Raw genomic sequence first — 19,651 nt, forward strand, 5'->3', positions numbered from 1 at the left:
ATGCAATGCAGTTCATATCATTATCATTTCACAAAAAACCAAGAGGATATATTTTCATTTTGAAGGCTATATAGCACTCCTGATCACCGTCAGCAGTGTCAATTGTCGAGTGACCGGCAGATGGTTGATGGATGAGCTGCAGGATCTTTGTTTGCCGCTAAGAGCCATGTCATTGAGACGGTAACAAGAAGCTACTACATTGAAGTCTGTTCACAGAAGTTGTTGTAGGCTATGTGGGGATTATCTGACGAGGTACCATTTGAGTGTGCAAAACCTTACATATACAAAACGGGCAAGCACCGGGGCGAGTCTTCCGGTATTCATTGAGACAGGCCCAGCACTTTACTGTCCATCTTGACACAACCGGACAAGCAGCTCTACACTGAGGCTACCTAGTACCCAACCATAGATGCGTTGGCGGAGCCGCGGAGATGCTACCTTTCCGTGATGAACAGTGTGATTGATTGGCATCCGTGTCGAAGCAGTAGATTATATCCTCAACTGGTTGTTACTGTATAGGCCTTGTCCTAACCTGGGGGAAATATCCTCAACGGGTTGTTACTGTATAGGCCTTGTCCTAACCTGGGAATAGGAATTATGGTTTTACATGTTATAATAAATGCTCAAAAAGGATCTCCGAATGACAAAGACATTGTCTGTCTGTCCTGATGAAGGTCTAACGACCGAAACGTTGAATAAAGAGCACCATTTCTTTGCAAGTTCCTGACAGTGTGCAGGTCCTCTTTGTGCATTCAGAGATCCACTTTTTACTATGTGCACTTGTGTCCTATCGCAGTGGCCTTGTGGTTAGAGTGTCCGCCCTGAGACTGGGAGGTTGGGGGTTTGATCCCGGGTCATACCGAGTCATACCAAAGAAAATGGGACCCAGTGCCTCCCTACTTGGCACTCAGCATCAAGTCCCTGCGACATACTAGCGTCATGCCCAGGGTGTATACTTGTACATCAAGCTGCCTCAAGCTACAGCTACAGAAACAGATGGGCTCTTACCCTATGGGCCTCATGGCTCAGCAAGGCCTATGCACCTGTCATCATCAACCTTTTGAGGTGCATGTGCAGTGCATCAGCCTTTTTATAACATGTTATAAATGTAAAATTACAGTCAGTGTTTCTTTACTGGTTTATATAAACTACTTTATTACATTGTATTAACTTTTACAGGCTGTAAAGTTTATCGGAAGAACATATACATACAGGAAGTCATCATTCAATTTGAAACACAACATAAATTAGACAGACATTTAAAAATACATTTGGAAGAATATACCCTTGTATGCAAGTTCTACAATTTGGTTGAACATATACTCTGGTCTGTTTCATTGTCATTCGCTTTGCACATGTCGATCACTTTTCTGAAAAGGAAATGATGTGGATGATGAAATAAAGATTCCGGCAATGCTATAAATATGTTGATTACAAATTTAGAATAAAAAATTATTACCTTCTGCCGACAGCTTCATCAGTGGATTCTGGCAGTTCTCTTCCCCTGGTCTCAGGAAGCAGGAAGGTCAGAATTCCACTAAGAATTGAAAGGCTACTGAACACAATGATGGGTATGCCCCAGTAGAACGCTGCCAGCATATTGAGCAATGGAGACAACATCCCTGCTGATCTCATAAGCACTGACGCTAACCCTGTCGCCGTTTGTCTGCAACAGTAATGAAGGGAAGCAAGAGTGTTCCTATTATATGAGCATGATAATAGATCATATATGAGGATAAATAAATATTTTTGAATGAATTGAGAAGACCTACCGAACAGATGTTGGAAACAACTCCTGCACATAGACACTACATATGGACCCTGCCCAAATCATAAAAAAGCGTCCTGTGATAGCTAATGAGCCAACTGCAACGACATTACCTGGAAGTTGGAACAGAATAATAGTGATAAATAGGGCAAAAACACCAAGATTTGATAGAATGGAAGTTCTGTCAACATCAAAACTAATTTCAAGTGTCTTCTTACTGTGAGGAACAGCTAGGATAAGGATGCAGAAGAGTCCACCAATCAGAAGGGTACACATTAGAGATCTTTTCCTCCCCAAAACCTCTAACATCCAGACACAAAGTGGTTGAACAGGCAGCGCAGTGAGACCAAACATCAGTTGTGTTAAGAACATGTCCATTCCAAGAGTTTCGATATTAAATAAAAGGCAGAAGTAGGCAAGGGTCACCATCATCCTTCAGATGTTTGACAGAAAACAATACATATTAGTCATGTGTGGTGTATACTCTTGTCCTGTACTCTGGAATTCAATCAATCAATAGATCAATCAAACTTTATTTATTATATCACACAGTTACAATAGGCTAGGGAGAAAATACCTGACTAGAATAGATGACAATACCTAAACAGCTTGCTAATACCATAGCTATGGTAGTCAATTAATTCATTTTGCAGGTTGGACTCGAGCACTATGTTGTGAATAACACAAGTCTAATGTCTAGCACATTAACATCCAATGAAATCATTATTCATGTCCGATAATACACTGTACTGTAGCTGTTAAGAACACCTTGGCATGCTGTGTTTACTCATCATAATCATAATAATCCATCATGTAGGTGGAGCAGTCTGAATAAACTGAACTTACCATGCCAATGTTATTATGAAGAAATACTTCATGAGATCAGTTGATTTGATAAGAACATATAGGCCACCTTTTGCCACAGATCGTTTCTCGACAATCTGTAACAGAGGTAATGAAACATACTAGTAGTACGGCAGCCGACAGGCTTCTTTTGTTTAAAGTGAGAAATTTGGTATATAGTCTTTTTTATGTTCACAAACAAATACACACATATGGACACAATTCAGCTTAGGGTTTTGTATACATTTAAGCTTTTTAACATTTTTGTACAATATTGAGTTAATATCGCAGAGGACCTGAGGGGCTGCTGTGCCCGGGGCGAAGTCAGCAGTCTCTAAACATATCTATAAATCCACGAATCCCCATATATGGGCATCCCTGATGTCATCAATATGATGTCGTAGTATTGATGTCATAGACTGGCCTCCAAGTACTAGGGTAATGGGTACTGCAACTGCACTAAGTACTCTTGACAATGCGTACATCAAGTCCTTTGTAGGTACTGTAAGTACTAAGTACTGCTTAACCGGTGGGGCATGTGTTCTTAACGGGCACAGTTACCAACGAGCATCGGCCTAGCTTCCTTTTCCAGTACCTTTTCCAGTAGAGATTCAGGAACAGTGCGTTTGTTGATTGCTGCTGCCCTGAGAATCAACTGTTTTACCTCCGCTGTCCTTCCTCTGCCCAGCAACCATCTGGCTGACTCTGGAATGAACCTTTTAGAATACAACCGAGTTACAAATTCCACTCCACAGTAAGAGAGTAATGATCAGAAAAGTAAATTCACCTCGCTCCTGCTGGAGGTGTACGTACCATATATAAATGACAACCACTAGATTTGGTGCTGCGAAGACCCACTGAGCAACTCTCCAGTTACGCATGAAGTAGGCTATGCCAGCAACGAAACAGTGCCCGACTGTACCCATGATCTGACCCACACAAACACCAAGAGATCGTTTTGACTTCCCAATCCATTCAGTGGCTACACAGAAGAACAATTGTGAAGGATTTAGTTTCTAAAGTAACAATATAATTTTTAACAATAGTTTCAAACCACATACTGTACTCTTATGAAAATACATTTTAGACTCTTTTCACAACTTGTTTTATGGGCTGCATGTGAGGTATAGTGTGTCAAATTATGTGTTATGTGCCTTTTAATGTGTGTAATAACATATTTACATATTTTATGTTGGCCATACTACCATACTATAATAGCTCACTTTGATCTTCCACACCAATAATCAGAATATCTATATCTAACTAAATAATCAAATGTTTTACTGATTGTTCAATGAACATCATGAGTGAAGTAAAAAATACCATTCCATTAGCAGATGTTTTAAGGTTACTCATCACATAATGTGAAGCATGTTGCATTGCTGCAAATGACTCAGTATTTGAACAAAGACCTGGTGAAGCAGTAATTGATTGATAATGTGCTATTACATCAGGTGATTATACCGTACCTAGTACAGAGCTGTTTATACGAAGCCCCCCGGCTCCCATTGCCACCATGAATTGACTTGCTATATATAGATAGTAGTTGGGGCTTAACCCTGATGTTATTGTAAAAACGAAAAGGATCACCACTGGAAGTTGAGTTGCCCGTTTGCGGCCAAATCTGAAAGACATGTAACCATTTTGGTAAGAAAAGATGACTTGTCTCATGTCCTTCACTGAGAGGGATGGTACAGTACAGTACTTATGAAATACACTTACGATTCAGCAAAAGGTCCAAACAGGAGAGAACCGACAAGGATACCAGCCATCAACATGGTTTGTGCTGCTGCCACAAATGTATCTTTGTCACAGACTAGATCAAACTATAAAAGCAGAATTCTGAAATCAAACCATTTGCTTAGGAAATGTCTTTCCAGAATGTTTAAATTAAATATTAAAGTATCACGTCAGAATCACAATCCAGCTTTCTATTGTCATAGATTTGTCGCAGACTAGATCAAACTACAGGACAACATGACAACATTGTCGATGTGGACTTGTCAGCAACAATATTTAATACCATTGTAGGCCCCACAAATGTACAATACTTAACCTACATCTGTGACTATGGTGGCTTCATACATAGACATGTCGTACACCCATCCATTCTCGCACGCTGTGGTCTTATTTAGTCCAATCTCCCTGATGGTGTCGATGTCCCAGTCCACAGGGACAAACATCCTACACCTGCTGAAGCTCCCGTCATTCTCCCGTGGAAGCGTTAAATTAGCCTGTTCTTCTGTGGTTAAGTTGGCATCAGCTTTAAGTATCCAGTCCGTGTTACAGTGTCGGACTGGGTCGGACTGTATAAAAATCACACTGGAAAATATAAAAGGTACAAACATATTGGGAAAGGAAAGAGCAAAAAGAACAATTTTCTGGAATGGTCCAAAGTGACCAATGGCCTCGAGGATCTCTCCAAAATCAGCCATGTTGAGAGTGTTGATTTTAGAAGCTTTGTCAAAGACAGACAGTGATTCACCTTTAAGCAAAATGGGCTTTGTGTTAAGATGGTCAAAAGATGGTACAACATGTGACTGGATGATTCACATGATAAGAAGTGTTCCAGACAGCAGGTTACAACTATGTTTTAATGTTGTATTCCACACTTAAAAGAACACAATGGCCATAAAATTCTGAAACCCTTGATGACCGCGAAACTTTGATTCACCTGTACTTTGGATTGAATCTCTGAATATAACCTCATTCTAGAAATACTTTTAACAAGATCAGGTATATGCATGGCATTGTCACTGTTTACAATGCAGTTTGTGTGCAGCAGTTTTAACAGTCGTCTCATAAAAGCATAACATTTTATACAGAGGGTCAAACCTTTGAGATTAGTTCTGTCTTATATAAGGCTGAACAATAGAGGGTATGCGCGTGACATCATCATCATACCCGGAAGTTATGCAGGAACGCCTACTGAACTGAGTGGCAAGAATCTACTTTCTGTCCATGACCACACATACATCCAAACATAAAAGTCCTGTCTGATTGCATTAAACGACGTTTCACTAGTTGGAATGAACACACCATTGTGGAAGGTTTAAAGATTTTATTGAATGAATGAATGAAATGATGAGGAGGGTGGGGGGAGCGGGGCGCGGGTTCCGAGGGGGTTGCCGACTCTGGAGTCTTTGGGGAGGGGGTCGTGTGGCGGTACACATGGAGGCGTGATCCCCCCCGTGGGAACTGCGAGGAAGGGAGGAGGTGAGGAGAGAGGGAGGAGGAGATGGAGCAGTGGAGATGCTGCTGGTCCTGTGGTGGTGATGGGGATGGGGGGAGATGGAGCAGTGGAGATGCTGCTGGTCCTGTGGTGGTGATGGGGGCGGGATACGAAAAGCATAGAGGATGCTGGATTGTATTGGGTGGGTATAAGTAGGCTCAGGTAGATTGGCGTGGAGGGCGGAGGATGGCGTGAAGGTATGGTCAAGGTGTGTTCCTCCACCTCCTGAACATCTGTTGTTCCAACTCCATTAAACAACGTTAAATTCGCTTTGACACTCGATTTGCCATTCACTTTATGCATGCGCATCCCCTCTATTCACCTACTGTAGTAAACAGATTTGTATTTATGTATTTTCAGTCTTCTACAAAAGGTCACTGAAACACACTGGAAGACTACAGTATAGACATGAAGACAATACCATTCTTTGGAAGCATTAGTAGCAGTATAAAACTGGTCGATTCAAGTACACTATATCATCCATGTTGTCTTGACACTGACATAAAAATGCTTGTTCGCATCTATTGGTATAAAATATGTCAGATATATGCACCTACAATAGTATCTATAGGAAGAAATTGCAGGAAGCCAATTAAAATGATTGATGATGATTGTTGTGTATTCTCAAATTTTGCCAGATGGTGGAGCTCTCTACTACAGTCAGGATAAACTAAAGTCAAATGAGTGAGAATGTCTAGCCTGAAGCTACAACAAACCCTTCTCACTACAATTACACAGTTCTGTGTGACAATTGCAAACGTCTCATTATGAGTGTTAGAATAGGCCCTTTTCACAGCAGCCATTTTGATGGCTAAGCTTAGCACAGCTGAAGAAGGTAATAATAACGTTAATTGTGGGTGTGCTTGATTGGTGTTACTGTGTGCCTCCTGTGTCCTGTACTGTTAAGAGTTAACTTCATGCTGGCACACAGAAACAACTAAATCAAACACACTCACCAGTCACCACCACAGTTACCTTAATACCTTTAATGTATGCAATATGCATGTCAAAGTGTCTGCAGTGCCTACAGAGGTAAACTTTAATAACATTTATGGAGTTATATTGTCCATTTTTCTTTTTCATGAGTGTGTGTGTTCTGTAGTGTAGTAGCACACTGGTATTTATATGAAGGCATGAATGGATATGAGGTGAGCAGCACTGGCATCTGGCATGTAGGGACAAGTAGAGTCAGGATCAGGTATGATGATTGTGGTCAACCACGCCTGTTTACTATTTCTGGCCTGCAGCTATATGATAATTCAGTGGTTGTCGATGTGGGGTACGGGGACCCCCAGGGGCCCTTAATGGGGTTCCAGGGGGGATCCCCAGTTAAATGATTCTTTTTGATAGTTATATTATCCATTTTTACATAGGCCTACAGCAGGAGATACAACTAGAGAAGGCTTCGCTGTTATTTCGAGTAATTCTGGACCAAATAAGATATCGAACCGTTACCAAATCATGTCTAATAATACAAATGTTATTGTATCTTATATAGTGGGGTCCCATATACTGTGTATAGCCTACCAAATTGGCGTCTGTGACTTAATAAATTATTAAATTAAGCTTATAATGAAACAGAAATCAGCTTCAGCTAAGTTTCTCTTCAAAATAAACTAAATGAGCAGGAATCCGGATGTTTATGTTTTACCTATTTTTTATGTAGTGTGCAACAAATAATGCACTGTTTACGTATACAGTACATGAGGGAAAGGGATTTTTGTTTTGGGTAGAATGTGTTGAATATTCAGTGATGACCTGTACTGCAGGGCATGGCACCCCTTAACTTCAGGACCCTCCCTTCCCTATGACACCATGGCCAATGCTCTACAAATCATCCTTGTCACCCTCCAGGCTCCCAAGCTGTAGAATGACCTCCCCCACACACACACACACACACACACACACACACCCCCCCCCCAAGTCAGGACTGAAGAGCCACTCGCCATATTCCACCACAGTCTGAAACCTCGCCTATTCAGGCTCTACCTCAGTCCTAGCATTCCTCTTTCCATGTTTCTTGTCACATATTTTTGATGGACACAAATGTTAATGTTATTTAGATGTTGTTTAGACAGTTGTATATGTTTACCTGGTATCTATTTGTACTGAAACACTTATTATTATATTATTTCCGGTCCATATCGATCTGATTCATTATTTACATCAATTAACGGAGGAAGCTTCTTGTTACAATAATATTTGGGTTTATTCCAGAGAAGATAAGGGTCGGAAAAGCATGGTTCCAGATATATTATTCTGACGTTTTGGGCAACCAGGGTTGTGGTGACATTTATACTGAAAACATTTCTGAGGTTAACCTGCTATCTACTACTGTTGACATATACTGTACCAGAAGGCCAGCCAGACAAAAACAAAGTTGCAGGCTGCCTGAAAGGCACAGACGTCTTTAACCATAGTGACACATAGAAATGGAAAATGGTACACTTCAGATCCATCAGAAAACTGTACAAAATAAGATCCATCACGCTCTATGGTAAAACAAAATATACAGAAAGTCAGTCTTAAAATTGTGGCTTAAACGTAGTCTTTCTCAGTGTGGCCTGAGGTCGTAGTAGGATAATGTGGAGACTTCCCTGAACCCTTGGAGCAATTGCAGCAAAGGAAGGCTCCTCCTATGATGATTAAACAAGCAGAAGCCCATCCTACAAAGAGAGCCGCTCCAAATTCATATCTGTAAACGACAACGAATAGCATTTGAATATTCAACGTTTAAATAACCTGTGCTGCAGGGATTATGGTGTTAGCTGGGTTTGTGTTACACGTGGAAATTCAACTACCGGTAATGTGAATCAACTCAGCCCATTACTTGCCACCACTAGACTAATTCAGGGTATATGTATATAATCAATATACATTTAATTATATTACATTCAAACAGTAGAACGTATTAAAGAACACTCCAAATATAGCAGGTTTTGAATGCTAGACATTTACAATGTTCAATAGGCCAATATTGTACCAACTACAGTCCATACAGATACAGTACTGTAGCCTACTGTATGTACAAGTTGCTAGTAATAAACAGTTTATTAATCACTTGAACCCCAGCATCCCTATTCTGAGGGAAACATTTGACAGAAATACGGCGTTTCCCACCACACTGCCATGTGGATATATTTCAATTGCAGACACAGCTCCACAGACACCCAGTGATTACCGCTAGATGGAAGGGAACAGAGTGATGACCTCACCTGGCATTTGTAGGAGTGAAGGGGTTGTAGAATTCCTGTGCTATTCTGTGACCGTACCAACATGTCCCCACCAGAGCACACAGTCCTGCATGGAAAACAGTTTTTTTAGCATACCGGGTGATTATGTACTGTGGAAGCAATGTAGTTTGCATTACAAAACAGCTAGAATGGAATAGTGTGCGTGTGCGCGTTAGTATGTGTGCATGCGTGCGTGTGTGTGTGATTCATTCCAGTCAAAATGGGGAACATTTTCTGATCACCGTGGTGGAAAGGATCATTTGAAATGACTCTGACCGGTGAAATCATTCCCAACTATACAAATGACTCATTTGTATAGTTGGGATTGGGAATGATTTTTAAAGTTAAGGCTAATTAGTAAAAGATTCAGGTTGAAGTTAGGGTTTGTATTTAGGGATTATACTGGGGTTAGGATGAGGTGGTTAAAGGTTAGAGTTAATTTTAGGATTAGGGATAAGAGATTCTGAGGTTACAGCTAGGGTTAAAATTAGAGTTAGCTTTAGGTGTGGTTGTGGTTAAAGCTGCACTATGAAACTTTCCTCTTCTACCCAGGATTTGAACCCGGTTTCCCGCTTGTGCTGAAATGTGTACCATTGAGATACAGTAATAGTCTGCCTGCTTGCTCAGAGGATAAACGGAATCTTGACCAACAGGACAGAATTCGTGTCAGAAGAGTTTTTCTCAAGAAGAGCAGGGAGTCAAAATACAACCATCCCCAATTGTATAACTTATGTTGTATTAACATACTCTATCATACAGATTGGGCTAAATTAAACTTGATGAATTAAAAGCAAGTTACATACTGTAGTAGTGCCGCTCAAATTGCACAGCCATCCCAAACAGAAAGGACATCATGCTCAGCTCAACACACAGGATACAAATATGCATTTTTCCTTTTTGTCCCAAAATTACGGAACACCTCACACATTTGTGTGTGAAAATTCCATATTGCTCCCTTAAGGGAGTAATATGGAATTTTAGATTTAGCATATTATGCTAATCTGTACCCATTTTATTCAATGAGTACATTAATTAGAGAACAGGCCATTGCACTGTGATGCGTAGATCAGATATTTTCGCTGTATATTAGAGCGATACAGTATATCGCCCATTAATTGCCTTTTATTTTTTGCAATAATAATAGCACTTATTTAGGTGTTCAAAGACGTTTTACATAAGGGTTCCCACTCTAACCCTGAGCCACTGCCGGACAAGTGACAAGTGCCTGACAAGTTCTGCTCGGCTAGATCGGCTACAGTATTTGAGAACAAAAGATCCATTCAACACATTGGTAATCTAGGACGGTCTAGGAACACCAAAAGCTGGACCCAAAGTTAGATGCCACTGACCTGAGATCAGGAAGAGGATGCCTCCAGTCAGAGCCACCTTGTCCTTCAGCTCTGTGTCCTCTCCCAGGCAGGTGGTGCACTTCATGCCCACCGCTGCCACCATGATGGAGATGCCACACAGCATGACAGAGCCCACCATCAGACCTCGCGTGCCTTGCACAATTCCTGGAAACACGGACAAGTTAGAGTTAGACGATTCCTCATTTTGACTTGTTTTTGAGTTGATTTCATCGGTTAAAGGAAACTTTTCAAGAATAGATCTACAAGCTGAGAACATGCCATGGTGTGAGCTTGTAGATCAACTATTTCTTCCACACAACACCGTCACTCGACGAAGTAATGGGGTTTAGCACAATTATAATCATTTAAACAGTAAGGACAAATGGATAGTAGTGCTACAGTATGTGAGAAGAGGCAGCAATGATGAGATTATGATCTGATAATTTCAGACCCCACCCATGTACCCATACTGTATGTCCCCCACACTGGCCTGAGTTCCCTCAGGCAGAAGCCTCAGCGCCACTCAGTGCAGCTCAACTGCTTTAAGAACTCCTTTGTCCCCTTGTCCATCAAAGCCCCAAATGACAAGCTAACGCTGCTCTTTATCTCATGATTCTATGTTGATGAGGCTATACCTTACTCTTACTGCACATAGAAGGCACACCATTATGATGACTACGGGTTGTGTGTGTGGTTGTGTGTGTGTGTGTGTGTGTGTGTGTGTGTGTGTGTGTGTGTGTGTGTGTGTGTGTGTGTGTGTGTGTGTGTGTGTGTGTGTGTGTGTGTGTGTGTGTGTGTGTGTGGACCTTATATTATATTTTATGTATGCATCTACTGTATGACTCACCATGCATTTTTTTAGCAGACTATACTGTGACCAGCTTTCCACCGGTTCAGTTATTTTTGGTTCTTAGTCCATGAGCCAGAGCTCCAAATTTTCCTTTAGGACAATACAATATCTGAACTTATTTTACTGTAGTATCTTTGTCTAGGAACTGTGCTGTGCTGTATATATTATTTTTCACACATTGAATTACAGTACTGACTTATGTCAATGATTGTAAATCATTCCTCTCAATGGACAGTACAACTTTACAGGAGTCATCCGTTAATACACAGTAAAATCCTCTGTGTTCATTTATCCATCTGTAACTCAGAGAGTGTACAGAAGTAACCCAATGTACCCTTAGAGGTTAATTTGGTTACATCTACACTCAGTTATAGTTACATTAACACTGTCTATGTCATTTTTTTCTCTCCATAAAGTTTGATGAAGGGAAGCTGATGTAGATGTATAATTTGCTGTTAATTAAGTATATAACACTACCATATAGGCTATACACACACGCACACACTCACACACACACACACACACACACACACACACACTCACACTCACACTCACACTCACACTCACACTCACACTCACACTCACACTCACACTGCTACTGCCTGTATTGTTGCTGAATGTGTTTTGTCCCAGGCATTTGCCTGACTTGTCTCTACATGCATGAGGTTTCTGAGGCAGGGGGTACATTCTTTAACTGTTTGAAAGTTTGGAATGAATAAAGTAAACGAAACTAAGTGTGTGTAACATGGCACATTCCAATTTTTACAATTGAAGACTTTAGGCCAGAGATTTATTCAACCTTTTCAGATGGGGGCCAAATGCAATTCTGTTTCTGTTACTACAGACAAACTTTGATTCCTGAACCATATCTGAAGATAAAGAAACTGCTTTAGGCCTGTAAGACCATTAAATTGTAGCCCTTTTAGATAATTATATATACTTTTTACTTTCCAAGTCAGTGAGCACACTGAGGGTGTGACAGAAAGCTTTTTGTGAAGTGTGAAGCGTTAGTTACCTGGCAGCTGCAGCAGTGAATCGTAGACTTTGCATTGTATTTGACCTGTGCTCTGTGACACGCAGGCCTTCCACAGACCCTCGTACATGGCCTGGGCCGTTATAATGTTGTCCCCTGCGTATGAGGATGCCTTCCATTCAGCCATGATTGTCGACGTGATGGCCCCCACGAAGCCCAAGAAGGCCAGCGCAAAGCCAAGCAGCTGCATTCCCGCGTTGGCCATTGTTCTCCGCAGCTAAATTAAATTAAATTAAATTCAATCTGAATAAAAAGGAATTCAAATGCAAAAAAACAACAACTTAAAACTAAAAATAACCAAAATAAACTTCAGCTACTATAGCCTATAGAGCTACTGTATATAAATTGATAGCGAAAGAATGAAAAGCCTTGGTGTGCTTTAGGAGGCTTTGGGTAACAGGTCTGGTGTTCATGTGAAGGTCTTGTCTTGCTGTACATCTTCAGGGAGGGAACCTACCTGAGGCACAAGGAGGTCCCTGAAACTCCATCACTTCTGGTGGAGGTTAGGAGGACGAGCATGACACCTAGTGGAGGATTGGCATTTTATTTTTCTACACCCCACTATACAGTCTATACCAGTGGTTTTCATGGACCCCTACATTGATATGCATTTGGCTGTGGACATATCTGAAAAGGTTTTGTAGAGCCCTATAAGAGAAGAACAGAACAAAACAAAACTATTCCAAAATCGTTCATAAATAGCCCACCGGTACATCTACAAGCTCACTTGTGAGATAACATAGGTAATATAGGTTTAAAGTGGTTAAACTGATTTTGATGCTTTGATACTATTTTAGCAAAAGTTTCTGGGGACCTCCTGGAACCCACTCAAGGACCACTGGGGGTCTTTGGACCCCACATTGAGAACCACTGGTCTATAGTGAAATTCTTGGTTAATTTAATTCTGAGAGTGTACAAATGGAACAATATCAACACTCCTAGAGTTACTTTACTATTCTATAATTTATGGTAAAGTCTCTATAAGATATATTTATTTCTGTGGCATTTGGTTAATTAAAGAATTGAGGCACTACACTGCAATCTAATCACCCGTGTGAAAAAACTCATTTCGGCAGCTTGAATCCGCAACCTTATTCTTTCAGTCATGACCCACACTTCATGACCATAGGTGAGAGTAGGAACGAAGATTGCTCGGTAGACAGAGAGCTTTGCCTTCTTGCTCAGCTATCTTTTCGTCACAACAGTGCGGTATTATTGCTTGCGGTATTATTGCTTGCTTATTATTACTACATATTTCCATAATTGTATATATGTATATAGTTATACAGCGTATTCTCTACAATTTTCCCCGTCATTTCAGTTTCAGCTGACTGCAAAGTACAGCCCTCCGCCCACATTTATTTTGTTTAACAAATAGTGAGTCAAGTTTGACTAGTAACTAAGTAAATGAGAGGCATTTTGACATAAAATGAACTGCTAAGTGCTAACATACACATGCTGCTATGCAATATATATTGAATGCTGATTGTTATGTTGACTGCAGTGTCAGCTGATTTTGGAGAGCACTCTGTTGCGTGGGAATGATTTGTGGGAATGACCAAAGGTTTTCTCTTGTGCAAATTCAGACTTGTTGCAAGCAGTGTCATTTGCGTTTAAATCCACCAAGGAGCTGTGTTGCTTGATACCTGGAACACAGAGGTATACGTTGAATTTACATTTTATTTGAGTAGAAATTGTAGAATTGTGGGTTTTCAGTATATCAGTATCGGTATATCAAATAAGAATATGAATCGAATGACGATTATGTGTAATGTTTCCTAATATACAAAGGTTTCCATTATTTTCACAGTGAGAATGGACAGAGAAATCAGGGTCACACTTTGTCTGATGCTACTTGTCTGTTTCCAAAGCAACGCAGCATCACAAACTCCCTGCCCGAGCAGGTGCCAGTGTTTCACGCCTGCCAAGGTGTTATGCTATGACGACCGCATGACATCTTTACCCAAGGACATCTCTGGGCAGGTCAAGGACTTCATTGTCATGACAACGTCTCTGTCCTACCTATTCCCAAACACCTTAGAGGAGGCCCCCCAACTTTCCAGGCTTGTTTTCTTAAACAATGCCTTGCGGGACATCCACGCCAGTGCCTTTGTGCGTCTCACTGACCTAAAGGAGCTGGATATCAGTGGGAATCCGGTGTTGGAGCGGCTGTATCAGGGAACGTTTGCCAAGCAGGGCAACCTCACTAAACTGCTGCTCAACTTCAACCGCTTCAAGACGGTGCTTCCCGGCATGTTCGACTCCCTCAGCAAGCTGGAGATCCTGCACATGAGGGGTAACAGCATCTCTTTCCTGCCAACGCTTCTCTTCCACCATCTCCAGAACCTCCGCGTTCTGGACCTGTCCCACAATGTGCTCCAGGAGGTGGGGAGGGAGAGTCTCTACGGCATGGACAAGCTGGAGGCCTTCCGACTTAACTACAATATGATCAGCGGCTTTTCCGATGACACTTTCCACAATGTTTCCCAACTGAGGGAGATTAGTTTGGAGGGGAACAAGATATCAGACTTCCCTTCTGGCATCTTCTCGGCACTGACACGGTTACAGGTGCTTAATCTCCGCGGCAACCTGCTCTCTAGCTTCAACGCTGAAGTTTTTGGGATCGTTCCCTCAAGCTTAAAGGAGCTGACACTAACAGGCAACAGGCTGATGGCGCTATCCTCGCATTCCCTCGGCAGTCTGACCTCTCTCACTCAGCTTGCTCTGTCATCTAACCAGCTCTCCGAGCTTCCCATTGACGTTTTTGAAAACCTCACAGCTCTGGAGGGCCTGGATCTGTCTGAGAACCAGCTGACCTCACTGCCGGACAAGATCTTCTATCACCTCCACAATGTCAAGGCGATCCACCTGCAACGGAACAACCTGAGCGAGGTGCATGCCAAGATGTTTGATCACCAGCTCTTACTGCAGAAACTTTACCTGTCAGACAACCAACTCCAGACACTACCCCACGGCTTGTTTGACCCCTTCATCTTCCAGCACATAGTGAGACTGCATGGAAACCCCTGGAACTGTGATTGTCATATGTGGTACATGCATGACTGGCTGCAGAAAAATGGTATAGACAACATGGAACAGCCTGACGGTGTGACCTGCAAGGGCCCTGGGACACTGAGAGGGCAGGCAGTAACCTCCATTGACAAGGACCAGCTGGTATGTCATATATCACAGGATGTGGTACCAAGCATTAACAGTTGTACTCTACAAGCGGCCGACGACACTGTGATTATCAAGTGCAAAGTGACTACGTGTTCTCAATTGAAAGTGAAGGTACAGTTTGAAGAAGATGATGGAAGTGTGTCTGAGAATGTTGTGGGTAATGTGTGGCCAGAGCATTTGCAATGTAATAACGAGACAAGTCGATAAGACTTGATTCCATCCCTGCAATCCTGTAGGTCTGCATTTCTAAGTGCCACAGACTTTGCTCTGTTTGCCAATATGCTTTACTATAAGAAAGACGTCCCCTTTGTTTATACGTACATTTGATGCTTGTTCATGGGCAACCCAGTTCTACCATACTGTATGTTCTCTAGTCAGTCAATACTACAAACAGAACTTTAACTGAGCAGCTGATAACGAGGAGACAAACTGTATATCCTGTATGCAGGTCAAAGATAATGAGGGTGGATGAACTCCTTTTTTCCCCTAAGGATCAAAGCTCAACCTGATAGTTTTAAAGACAGCATCGTTAAATGGAACTACGGCTAGTTTGTTAATAATTTATTTAAAAGATTGGCTGGCTGCAGTGTTTTTAATTACCGGTAGATAACTCTGATTCACTTTTGTGAGTAATAGGCAATGTATGTCAATACATTGCCTATTACTGCCCACACACCATTTTTGTTGTTGCTTTTAGACACAATTTTATTATTTTATGTAATAAAGTTTATTTTATTACATTTTTTCCTATGTAAAGTGACTTTGAGTACTTAGAAAAGCACTATATAAATCTGTGGTATATTATTATTTGTATTTGTATTATTAGTATTACAAATGTAATTTTAAACATCCCCTCTTTCATTCAAGGGTTTTCAAGATGTTTGAGACCAACCATCAATGGAAATTAACTACTTACATTTACTCAAGTACTGTACAAGTAAAAGTACAATTTCAAAGTACTTTTACTTTACTTGAATATATATATAAAAAAACAATAGGCTACTTTATACTTTTACTCCTTTACATATTAGTGGCAAATACATTTTCCTCCACTACAATTATTTGAAGATATTCGTTAAAACAAAACATGCACGTTAAATGTCCTATTTTATACTCTAATAGCTAATAGTGAGCTTGTAGAATTTTTAAAATTCTTAAAATTAGTTATCCGCATAATGAATACTTTTACTTTTGGTACTGCAATTATATTTTGATGCCAATTATTTTACTGAAGTACATTTTCAAACACAGGACTTTTTACTTGCAGCAGAGTATTTTTACAATGCATTTTTGCTGCTTTTACTGAAGTAAAAACAAAATCAGAGTACGTCGTCCACCACGGCAAACAAGTTGTCCAATCAGACTCGAGTCTTCACACCCCACTGGTCCTGAACACTGTGACGGGTGATAAAGACAGAAGGATGCACACACACACACACACACACACACACACACACACACACACACACACACACACACACACAGATGGCAACACCTTGAATACAGCACGCTGACCCCGCACTCTGTAAAGGTCAAAGGCCAGTGGGTCGATTGGGTCCTTGGTCCGAGCTGAATGACACATCACAGCTCACATGACAAAAAGTATAGTCTGCCAAAGTTTGGAGAGATGGATTTAAAGTGGGGTAATCCCCTCTTGACCAAAACTATGGGACAAACGGAACATCTCAAGTGGAGGAGTGATGTTACCATACTATTGCATGGTATCCAATATAGGATTTAGGAATATTAACATGTGGACAGCCTTTTAGATTGACAGACAGACAGACAGACAGACAGACAGACAGACAGACAGACAGACATTTATGAGGGGGAAATCCAAGTGTCATAGCAGCAGCACTGCAGGTAGGCCTATCATATAGGACAGATACGACATGAGGCTAATATACAGTGTCACATTGTTGGAATGAATATAATGAGCAATATACAATATATCAACAGTGAAACATCTAAGCAGGCCTCTGATTATTGAGCATATCCCAGTAGTCCACAAGCCAGAGTCATTAAGGATCTTGGTTATGTAGCTTAATAGCTAGTGGCTACCAACGAGCACAAAGGAATGACCGAATAACTCCAAGACTCCTCCGTCTTGTGCAGAGGGAGGATGAGTCTGTGGTTTAAGGTTCTCCAACTTTGCTACCTCATCATAGAGAGTGGGAGGGGTTCATCAGGATAGCTTCCATCTTCATAAAATAAATGGGAATAATGAGATCCCACAATATGAGAATAAGTTGTCTCATTCTGTAAAATAAATTACTGTAATGTCTTAGCAAATGATGGGTAGCAATGGCATTTTGTCAAGTGATTTCTGTTATGCAGAGGAATTGTATGTACTTAACTCAAATCCTTATTGGCTACTGGTTACTTTGTCTCAAGCATCCTTTTTTCTTGTAAATATTAAAACATTCACTGTAATCATTTACTTCAGATTCATCCATTTACCATTGCAACAAACGTGAACTGAAAGCTGCTCACCAATAATCACTGACCCCGTTTAGCACCTGTGGATTGATAGACTTTAAAGCCGCAATCTTTACTGAACCCCCGGTCTCCCACTGCTCACTGCTCACTGCTTACCCCCCCAATTGGAGAGGTAAGATGTGTGCCTTTGAGCATTGTGAATCAGGGTTTTACTTGCTTTAAAATGTCTCAATGGAAGAGTAGGGAGACCACCTCCAACTACTACAGAGTTACTAGATTATATTATACTAATACTATATATTATATAATATTTAGTACTCTACCATACAAACCGTTTAAAGTAACATTGCATTGATTAAAATAAGCTCTAGATTGCAGCTTTAACATCAGGGCCAAATCACAGATATCCATCATCACCAATTACTATTAGACTGGCCAATTTCCAGCAGCAGGGTGTCAGTGTTGTCCTGTGAAGCACCTCTTAACCCCCCGCCTGGACCCCTTCTCTCTGTTCCACTTCAGTCAGGGCTGTTAGCGCCAAGCCTCCACGCTCCACACAGCCCTCCTTCAATTTTGGGAAGGCAAGGAGGTGGGGACGGAGAGACATTATATAGCGGCGCGCACCGCACACACAATGTCCAGATGACACAAAAGCACAGGGATGTTTCCCACAGAGTTTAGGACAGCAAGCGAGAGGAGAGGGGCTGCGAGGGCAGGGTTCAAGGGACAAAGGGGACAGGGTCATCCGAGATTCACTGCCCAGCAGGGTGTAGGAGCAACTCAGATATGAGATGTGTAATCTGAACAAAAATGTGGACGGATTCTAAACATCATATTTGTTATGGTTTGCAGCGATACCATTCAGCATGACAAAATGAGACAGATGACGCCATGGAGGTACTTCTTTGGCATGGCAGTGAGTACATTTAATGCTGAATAGTTCAGCGGATTGCGAGATAATCTCTGTACAAGTGCGCGCACACACACACACACACACTCACTCACACACTCACTCACTCACTCACTCACAGTCACTCACTCTCTTTCTCACTCTCTCTTATACGTATACCTACAGAGTCACGACATGAAGTTACATTGGAGTTCTGCCTTGAACTTGCAGGGGAAATTATGAAAAGGGAAATTAAATTGTATGCCCAATATAAATCCGCTTTTCTTTTTATAGCTACCCTCAAACAGGTTCAGTCAATTGTGGGGGAAAAAAATCATCATACAGATCCCTATTGTGTCACAGGTGTCTATTTGCTCACTGCAAATGAGCTAGAACTCATCAACACTCATCAACACATGATTATCTGAAGGGCACAAATGGGCCTTTTTGCACTCCTGACAAGGCATGAGGCATGCGTGTACACAAGGGTCAATATTCTCTCAATGCACTCAAACCCCCAAGGGTAGGCTAAATGAGTGCTGATGACCAAATTAAGAACAGCTGACCTGATGTCGGTGTTAAGTGGATAGCGAGACGTCAGTAAAATGGTAATCTTTTATCACACTGCTGCACTTCCCTTTGTCTGGCTATTCCGCATTGGAGGATAATAAGAGGCTATAAGCTCCTTATTATCAAACTACAATTATTGGGAATGAATCAGCAACTATGGTCCCAGAGACCCTGCTCTTAAAACAGTGATCCGGGTTTTGTTTGCAACTCTCCAGATGGAGAGGTCTTAATGTGGTGCTCATTGTATCTCACCAAACATTGCGGT

At 41.3% G+C, this 19,651-nt stretch overlaps 3 protein-coding genes across 3 annotated transcripts; 1 reads left to right on the top strand and 2 right to left on the bottom strand.

Annotated features, from left to right (window-relative positions):
• Positions 1 to 66: 66 nt before the first annotated feature.
• LOC308326173 (solute carrier family 22 member 13-like) lies at positions 67 to 5,046 on the bottom strand (the record flags this gene model as incomplete). The annotated part of the gene is made up of 11 exons (XM_080778979.1): positions 67 to 206; positions 533 to 582; positions 1,460 to 1,666; positions 1,773 to 1,881; positions 1,987 to 2,201; positions 2,369 to 2,435; positions 3,173 to 3,327; positions 3,425 to 3,540; positions 4,076 to 4,235; positions 4,334 to 4,437; positions 4,672 to 5,046. 11 exons carry the CDS (start codon positions 5,044 to 5,046, stop codon positions 67 to 69), a joined length of 1,698 nt encoding a protein of 565 aa, XP_080635105.1.
• Positions 5,047 to 8,027: 2,981 nt separating this feature from the next.
• cldn1 (claudin 1) lies at positions 8,028 to 12,715 on the bottom strand. The gene is made up of 4 exons (XM_080779142.1): positions 12,291 to 12,715; positions 10,426 to 10,590; positions 9,059 to 9,143; positions 8,028 to 8,538 (listed from the first exon to the last, which is right to left on the bottom strand). Exons 1-4 carry the CDS (start codon positions 12,511 to 12,513, stop codon positions 8,382 to 8,384), a joined length of 630 nt encoding a protein of 209 aa, XP_080635268.1. The 5' UTR covers positions 12,514 to 12,715; the 3' UTR covers positions 8,028 to 8,381.
• Positions 12,716 to 14,123: 1,408 nt separating this feature from the next.
• Positions 14,124 to 18,700, top strand: LOC308326174 (uncharacterized protein; the record flags this gene model as incomplete). The annotated part of the gene is made up of 4 exons (XM_080778980.1): positions 14,124 to 15,645; positions 16,797 to 16,892; positions 18,450 to 18,508; positions 18,602 to 18,700. The coding sequence occupies 4 exons, from the start codon at positions 14,124 to 14,126 to the stop codon at positions 18,698 to 18,700; spliced, it is 1,776 nt and encodes a 591-aa protein (XP_080635106.1).
• Positions 18,701 to 19,651: the final 951 nt, after the last annotated feature.

Source organism: Protomyctophum bolini, assembly GCF_963924005.1.
Source record: "Protomyctophum bolini genome assembly, chromosome: 12".
NCBI lineage: Eukaryota > Metazoa > Chordata > Actinopteri > Myctophiformes > Myctophidae > Protomyctophum > Protomyctophum bolini.